This window comes from Gekko japonicus, unplaced genomic scaffold (genome assembly GCF_001447785.1).
Source record: "Gekko japonicus isolate JY-2015 unplaced genomic scaffold, Gekko_japonicus_V1.1 scaffold78, whole genome shotgun sequence".
NCBI lineage: Eukaryota > Metazoa > Chordata > Lepidosauria > Squamata > Gekkonidae > Gekko > Gekko japonicus.
Window position 1 is genome coordinate 1262770 of NW_015165236.1, and position 8707 is coordinate 1271476.

The following is an 8707-nucleotide window of genomic DNA, read 5'->3' on the forward strand; positions in this document are numbered from 1 at the left end:
CTCTTCCTTTTGCTTAGAAGCGCCAAGGAAATGCTTTGGCCACGGTGACCGTGTCTCCCTCTGCCAACGCTGTCCCTAAATGGACATTCCTGCCCCCTCCCATCCTTCTGTGGGCTGCAGACGTCCTTGGCTGCTCTTTCCTTAAGGGCGTTTCCTGATGCTCCCGCGAAGAGCCTCGGAATGTGAGCCTCTTTCATAACGCCCCCGGGTCCACTCTGGGATGTGTTTCCCAGGCCGTGAGGTTTTAACGAGAAAAGGCAGGCTGGGGGGGGGGGGGGGCTACTTCCCGGCTAGTGAATTCCTTCTGGGGGGAGGAACTGTGTGGGCAGGGGGGGTTTGGAGATTTGGGTTCCTGTCCCCACAAGCCCAGGAATGGACTTTGCCAGGGTTGGAGAGGGGAAACATGGGAACGAACTGGAACCCTCGGCGCCTTCTGCTGGCGGCTTGCTGAACCCAACCGACAGAGAGAGCATTAGCCGGAAGGCGCGTTCACTCACGGGTGATAAATTTCTGAGACAGAGAACCTTTCTTGGCTGTCTTTCAGCCTCTTTGGTATAGGAGCCAGTTTGGTGTTGCGGTTAAGTATGCGGACTCTAATCTGGGAGAACCGGGTTTGATTCCCCACTCCTCCACTTGCCCCTGGCTAGATGACCTTGGGCAAGCCGTAGTTCTGACTAGAGCTGTCCGTGAAAAAGAGCCAGTTTGGTGTCGTGGTGAAGTGCACGGACTCTAATCTGGGAGAACCGGGTTTGATTCCCCACTCCTCCACTTGCCCCTGGCTAGATGACCTTGGGCAAGCCGTAGTTCTGATAAGAGCTGTTCTTGAAAAAAAGAGCCGTTTCTGTCAAGAGCTCTCTCAGCCCCTCCGACCTCACAGGGTGTCTGTTGTGGGGAGGGGAAGGGAAAGGAGTTTGTAAGCCGCTCTGAGACTCCTTTGGGTAGTGAAGGGCCATGGGGTATAAATCCAATCTCTTCTTCTTCCACTTCTACTCCTCCAGATGCAGCCAGCTGGGTGACCTTGGGTCAGTCACAAGTTCTCTCAGAGCTGTTTTCTCAAGGGCAGTTCTTGAAAGAGCTCTCTAAGCCCCACCTACCTCACAGGGTGTCTGTTGTGGGGAGGGGAAGGAAAAGGAGTTTGCAAGCCGCTCTGAGACTCCTTTGGGTAGTGAAGGGCCATGGGGTATAAATCCAATCTCCTCTTCTTCTCTGCTTAGTGATTCGTTGCCATTTTAATTCTTTCTGTGAGAAGGTTCTGTGCCACTCCCAACCCTTACGTGCTCTTTCGCCAATGGGAGGTGGCCCAGTTTAAAAAAATAAAACAACAACAAAAAACCTTCAGCATGGCTTTTCTATAGGTTACATTAATGTGGATTTTTCTGCTCCTGAGCCTCGTGGACGCGGGTCCCAAGCGTGGGTGCCTTGGGAAGGGTGGAAGAAAGAGACCTTTGTAGCTGATCAGGGGCCGTGGGACGTTGACGCTCTTTCTCTCCCCTTCCCCCCCTTGCCAGGGACCTACAACCCCATGACCTTGGGCATGTTCACCTTGGTGTACTTCTTCCTGGCTTGCTGGACCTACGGGCTGACCGTCTCCGCGGGGGTCTTCATCCCCTCCCTGCTGATCGGGGCTGCCTGGGGCCGCCTCTTCGGCATCTCCCTGTCCTACATCACCAGCGGATGGGTAGGTGCTTCTCGGTGGGGTTGGATCCCCCATTGGGGATGGCGCGAGGAACCATCTCGGCGGGAGGGGGGGAGCAGGCGAAGAGTGATGGTTCACTTGGGTTGGGGGAACCGAGGGGGTGGGCCTCTGCCTAGCTGGAGACAGGGAGCCAACCCACCCAACGTTGGCTTCTCCACGTGGCTCATCAACTGGTGTTCTGGAAAAAGGATCCTTTTGAAGTGGGGGGGGGATGGTATCTCCCCCCGGTGCCCTTTTAGCTGTTGACTGCCCCTGTGCCCCTCTTGAGAGCCAGTTTGGTGTCGTGGTGAAGTGCCCTGACTCTCATCTGGGAGAACCGGGTTTGATTCCCCACTCCTCCACTTGCAGCTGCTAGATGACCTTGTGCAAGCCCTTGTTCTGGCACAGCTGTTCTTGAGAAAGAGCCGTTTCTATCAAGAGCTCTCTCTGCCCCACCTGCCCCACAGGGGGTGTCTGTTGTGGGGAGGGGAAGGGAAAGGAGTTTGTGAGCCGCTCTGAGACACCTTTGGGTAGTGAAGGGCCATGGGGTACAAATCCAATCTCCTCCTCCTCCTCCTCCTCCTCCTCTTCTTCTTCTTGAGAAAGAGCCGTTTCTGTCCAGAGCTCTCTCAGCCCCACCTACCTCACAGGGTGTGTCTGTTGTGGGGAGGGGAAGGGAAAGGAGTTTGTGAGCCGCTCTGAGACTCCTCTGGGTAGTGAAGGGCCATGGGGTATAAGTCCAATCTCTTCTTCCTCTTCTTCTCTCTTGTGTGCTGGACTTTTAGATCTGGGCTGACCCAGGGAAATACGCTTTGATGGGGGCTGCCGCACAGCTGGGTGAGTGTTGCCTTGGGAGGGGTAACATGGGGGCGTGCAGGGAGGGGGGGGGTCTTGGAAGACCAGGCAGTTTGCGCCGGGAACGACCACTGGCTGCCGAAAGGAGAGCAAAGACGAGCGCGTGGGGGCAGCCCCCCCCCCCCGAAGTTTGCCCGGCACCCCCTCCGGCTTCCTCCGCCTGTCTCTGGGGCACCTTCAGGATTCTCAGCGGGCAAATCTGGACTTGTCGACTGGACGCTGAGCGTAACAAGAGGGCGAGCCCTCCGACGGCTGCCGGACACGCAGACAAGCACACGTTCTTTTATTTCCTCTGCTGGCGGTTCTGGGAGCCCGGGCTTCACGGGGAAAGGCAGCCGGGGCTGAGTTTCCAAGGGCTGCTGGCATGAGTGCTGGAATAGGCTGGGCTAGAAAGCGGTGCCTGTCTCCCCAGGTGGGATCGTGCGCATGACCCTGAGCCTGACGGTCATCATGATGGAGGCGACGGGCAACGTCACCTACGGCTTCCCCATCATGCTGGTGCTGATGACGGCCAAGATCGTGGGGGATTATTTCGTCGAGGTAGGGAGGGGCTAGCCCCGCCCCCCAAGGAAGGGTGGGCCGGCTGAGGGCTCAAGAGGGCTCCGAGGCATTCCCTGCTCCTTTTTTTCTTGTTTTCTTTTCTTTTTTTGAGCCCCCGGAAGGGGATTTTTTTATTATTTTTTATAAGACTACAAAAACGACTACAGAAAAAAGGGAAGGGGGGACTACATATATAGGATAAAGCAAAGAGCCCACGACTAACTAAAAACCCAAGAGAGGAGATCCTCAGTAGCTTTGTTACAACAAACCTTCATTTTGTTTAGATTATTATAAACGGAGTCAGACATTTATAATACTTTTCCTTGAACTCTTAGATTTAACTGTCCAGGAACAGCACCCCCAGTCATCCCATTTCAAAGTTCTCAGAGTTCTCATTGAATTGTGCCCTGGTCCTTGCTGAAGGAGCTGGGCATGTTTAGGGCTGTCCTGTAGAGGAGGGTGCGGAGTTGTTTTCTGTGGCCCCAGAAGGTCCGACCAGAACCAACAGGGTTGAAATTAAATCAGGAGAGCTTTCGGCTGAACATTTAGGAAGAACTTCCCGACAGTCAGAGCGTTTCCTCAGTGGAACCGGCTTCCTCGGGAGGAGGTGGGGGGCTCTCCTCCTCTGGAGGTTTTCAAACAGAGGCTGGATGGCCCCATCGGAGCAGAGTGCTGATTCTGTGAACTTGGGCAGATCATGAGAAGGGAGGGCAGGAAGGGCTGCAGCCTCGGGGCTCAGTTCTCGTGGCCCTTCCTGACACGCCCGGGGAAATGCCGATCGCCACGTTGGGGTCAGGAAGCCATTGCTCTCCAGGCCAGTTTGGCCGGGGACCCTGGAGGTTTTCTTTGGCCATCTTCTGGGCATGGAGCAGGGGCTCACTGGGTGTGTGTGTGTGGGGGGGGGAAGGTATTTGTGAGCTTCCTGCCTTGTGCAGGGGGTTGGACTAGATGACCCCGGAGATCCCTTCCAACTCTGTGGTTCTATGACTGTCCAAATTGGCGCCGAGGGGATTCCATTGACTGTCTCAAGAGAGAAAAATTGATAGAATTCTGGGGCCGTGTGTGATTCTAGAGCGCTGGGTGGGGAGGAGTGTGGCTGTTGGAACATCTTGCTCAGACTCCCCTGGCTTCTGAGATTTGGAACAATAAGGCCTAGAAACCTGCATTATCTTAAAACCAAATCCACGCTCCTTAGTTCTCTCCTTTTCTGCCGTTTCACGGGGCGATTTGTGGGAGATGCGCACACAGCCAGTTGTCATGTTTCAAGACCGGTCTTCAAGACTTGCGAACACGTCTGCTGTGCGTGTGTTTCACTGTTCCTTGAAGCTGGCTGGCCCGGTTTGCCCCACCAATTGGGGCTGCGCTTGTAAGCCCCTTTGCCCCCCCCTTCCGGTAATGCGTTTGTGGCTGCGATGAGCTTGGGACTCCTGCCTTGTCTCCCTGCTCCCCCCTGAGATGGTTTCCCTTTCCCCTTCCTTCTCCCCCCCCCCCAGGGCCTGTACGACATGCACATCCAACTGCAGAGCGTCCCCTTCCTACACTGGGAAGCCCCCGTAACCTCGCACTCGCTCACCGCCAGGTAAGCCATAGGCCCGGCCTCCCCGGAACCAGCAGGCTAAATGAACAGCGCCGGGGGCAAAGGAGAGAACCTCCTGTGACCCATTCCTCTGAGAGATTGGTTCAGATGTCGGTGGCAAGACCTCTCTGTGGAAGAGCCCGCTTTTCCCACAGTGCCGTCTGTTGCTTGAGGCCCATCCCTATTTTGCAGTGAGGGGGAATTAATGGGTTCTTCCTTGTGCCCGTTTGGTGCGGTGGTTAAGAGCGCGGACTCTAATCTGGGAGAACCGGGTTTGATTCCCCACTCCTCCTCCGCTTGCACCTGCTGGATGACCTTGGGCAAGCCGTAGTTCTGACAAGAGCTGTCCTTGAAAAAGAGCAGTTCCTGTCAAGAGCTCTCTCAGCCCCACCTGCCTGTTGTGGGGAGGGGAAGGGAAAGGAGTTTGTCAGCCGCTCTGAGACTCCTCTGGGTAGTGAAGGGTGGGGGTATAAATCCAATCTCTTCTTCTTTGTTCAACCCCCCCTGGATCTTTGTGCAAAACCACCTCTTTCTGACCTGGGATGTCTTTCCCCTCCCAGTGGTTAGGAGCGCGGACTCTAATCTGGGAGAACCAGGGTAAATTCCCGATTCCTCCGCATGCAGCTGTTGGTGTGACCTAGGGCCAGTCACAAGTTCTCTCAAGAGCTGTCCTCGAGAGAGAGCTCTCTCAGCCCCACCTGCCTCCCAGGGTGTCTGTTGCGGGGAGGGGGAGGGAAAGGAGAATTGTAAGCCTCTCTGAGACTCCTTTGGGTAGTGAAGGGCCATGGGGTAGAAATGCAATCTCTTCGTCTTCCCCCTTCCCCAGAGAGGTGATGAGCACCCCGGTCACGTGTCTGCGCCAGGTGGAGAAGGTGGGCACCGTCGTGGACATCCTCAGCAGTAGCAGTTCCAACCACAACGGGTTCCCGGTGGTGGAGAGCGTCTCCAATGGCTCACAGGTGGGTGAGGCTTGGCCCTCCCTGCAGGGAGAGGGAGTCTGCCGTTGGGCCCCGCCCAGTCGGCCTGGTCCCACGTGAGCCAGAAGGCCCTTTGGGGTTCATCGCACTTCCCCGCCCCTCGGGTGGGGCCCCACAGGTCCATCCCACTCAACAATTGTGCTTTCTCCCTGCCCAAAGAGCTTCTCAACCCCAACCCTGTAAGGCGGGTCAGTCGAAGACCGGTTTTAGCGGATGGCGAATAAAACCTGGGAGCATTCATTGTTGGGCACGGAGTGGAGGTAGAAAGCACGGGTGGTGGGGGAAATAACCCAGAGATGGAGACCATAAGAACATAAGAGACGCCAATGTTGGATCAGGCCAAAGGCCCATCCAGTCCAACACTCTGTGTCACACAGTGGCCAGAAATACCAGGTGCCATCAGGAGGTCCACCAGTGGGGCCAGGACACTAGGAGCCCTCCCACTGTTGACCCCCCCCCCAAGCACCAAGAATACACAGCATCACTTGCCCCAGAGCCCCTATCTATACCTTGTGGCTAAGAGCCACTGATGGACCTCTGCTCCATAGGCTTCTCCAGTTCCCTTTTGAAGCTGTCCATGCTTGTAGCCGCCACCACTTCCTGTGGCAGTGAATCCCATGTGTTAATCACTCTTTGGGTGAAGAAGTACTTCCTTTTATCCGTTCTAACCCGACCGCTTTGCAGTTTCATGGAGTGCCCACCAGGAGTTCTTGTATTGTGAGAAAGGGAGTAAAGTACCTCTTTCTCTACCTGCTCTTTCCCATGCATAATCTTATAAACCACCATCCTGATGAAGACGGAGGCAGGAAACCGCAGAGAGTTCTTCCAGTACGAGCTGGGAAAGGCATAACGGCCGCAGCTCAGGGATGGATTTGATGCAGCTGTAGACCTTAGGAGGATCTTTTTAAAAACAATAGGGTTGTTACAGGGACGGGGAGGGAGGAGCCATAGTTGGCTGGAGCCCAGTTATCGAGGCAGAATTTGAACTGGGGCCTTCTTATCTCGCACTGCCTCCCGGGCTCCGTGGATTCTCTTAACTAGATGGAAAGAAGCTGTGTGCTAGATTAAAACGAGACTAACAGAAGCTGTGCTTTGGGAAGAGGAGGATAGCCCAGGCGAGGCCGCTCTCGTCAGATCTCGGAAGCTAAGCGAGTATTTGGATGGGAGACCTCCGGAGGATACCAGGGCCGGGAGGCCAGAGGCAGAGGCCCTCAAGCCATTTCTCTGAACGGCCTCCAGTAGGAGTCAGCATGACTTCCATACCATGTGCGCACACAGACATATGTAAAAATAGCAAAAGAGAAAAGAATACCGAGCATCACTGCCCCACACATAAGAACGTAAGAGAAGCCATGTTGGATCAGGCCAATGGCCCATCCAGTTCCACACTCTGTGTCACACAGTGGCCATAAATACCAGGTGCCACCAAGAGGTTCATCAGTGGGGGCAGGACATTAGAAGCCCTCCCACTGTTGCCCCCCCCCCCCAAGCACCAAGAATACAGAGCATCATTGCATCAGACATAAGGACATAAGAGAAGCCAATGTTGGATCAGGCCAGTAGCCCCTCCAGTCCAGCACTCTGTGTCACACAGTGGCCAAAACCCAGGGGCCCTCAGGAGGTCCACCAGCAGGGCTAGAACTGCAAAAACCCTCCCATTGTTGCCCCACCCGAAGCACCAAGAAGACAGAGTGTCACTGCCCCAGACATGTCTGCTTGTCTGACACTCTAACCCCTGTACCTGTTGTCTCCCACAAATCTCATACGGTTCTTTGAGACTTGACCGGGCTCTCTCAGACAATCTCTTTAGACCTCTGGGGGCTAGATGCTTGCTTAACCACAGAAGAGAGGGCTGGATTCTGCCGCTCCCTCCCACTTTCTGTCCCGGGGGTGTGGCACCGCATCGCCCCCTGGACCTCCCCCTTCGGTGCTGGCGTTTCTGAGGCCTTCTGGCAGCTGGGCCCAGGGGGGAGGCACTCCTGCCAGGTGAAAACCTCTCTGTTTCAGAGCTTGGGACTGCGAGGGCTGATCCTGCGCTCCCAGCTGATTGTTCTGCTGAAGCACAAGGTAAGCTCTCCCCTGCCTCCGTCCCTGAGAATTGCAGCCAACTTCCGACCCGGTCCCGGAGGCAGCAAGCCTCAGCCAAATCCTGGCCCACTTGCGCTGGATAAGGGAGCTCTTGGGGTGCAAAATAAGCCTCTCTCTGTTGCGCCTTGTTTGACCAAACTGGCCTCCGTTGTGCGGCCGCACCGACCTCCCGGCAGAGGGAGATTTCAGAGGGCCAATCTTGCTGCTTTGTGGCAGTGTTCCCTCTCAGCTGACTTAGCGTGAGCCAACAATTTGGCTGCTGCATGAATCAGTTTGCTCTGGAGCCCTCCTTCCTGAGGCTCACACATTTTTGTATTTGCTCAGGAAGGAGGGCTCCAGAGCCAAACTGATTCATGCAGCAGCCAAATCGCTGGCTCACAGCTTTAATGCCAGTAGTCGCTCACAAAGCAGAATTTTTTGCTCACAAGACTCTCCACAGCTTAGAGGGAGCCTTGCTTTGTGATGTGTGTGGTGGACGTCTCTCCCCGTGGCCTTATCCCATGATCCTACCTGTCTGCCGGGCAAGAGACCCAGCCCTGGGGTTGCCAACTTCTCAGCCCAACCTGTGCTCGGGCAAAGAGCTCTGAAATGTAACTCCATCCACAGGGTTTATTATTTATTAAAACGGTCCTTTCTTTGTGGTTCAAGGCGGAGTCATACCTGATGTATTGTAAACGTTTTGTTGATGAACTTAAATTTTGTGGGATGATGATGATGATGATAATAATAATACTTTCCATTTATTACTCGCTTTCCCCAGTGGGCTCAAAGCGATGTACAGTTACTCAATATAGACAAGGGACTAACAGTGTTTGTAGGGGATAGGGAAGACAACATATTCATTTTTAATTGCACGCGCCGTCACTGCCACGTCAATGTCCACTGATCTAATCAGGACTTTAAAAAAGAAAGAGCATCACGTGCTGGTTTTCTGTCCTCTGGTCTCCTTCCAAAGGCACAAGAGCTGGCCAGGCTGGGCGTTTTCTTCCCTATCCC

The 8707-nt window shown here is 54.9% G+C and overlaps 1 protein-coding gene across 1 annotated transcript in view; it reads left to right on the forward strand.

Moving 5' to 3' along the window:
• The window catches only part of CLCN7 (chloride channel, voltage-sensitive 7), a 36984-nt gene that overhangs the window by 25467 nt on the left and 2810 nt on the right, over window positions 1-8707 (forward strand). Inside the window, exons 17-22 of the mRNA XM_015409906.1 lie at window positions 1509-1678; window positions 2461-2512; window positions 2943-3070; window positions 4564-4649; window positions 5473-5605; window positions 7631-7690. Coding sequence (XP_015265392.1) covers window positions 1509-1678; window positions 2461-2512; window positions 2943-3070; window positions 4564-4649; window positions 5473-5605; window positions 7631-7690 — 629 coding nt within the window. The remainder of the gene's footprint in view (window positions 1-1508; window positions 1679-2460; window positions 2513-2942; window positions 3071-4563; window positions 4650-5472; window positions 5606-7630; window positions 7691-8707) is intronic.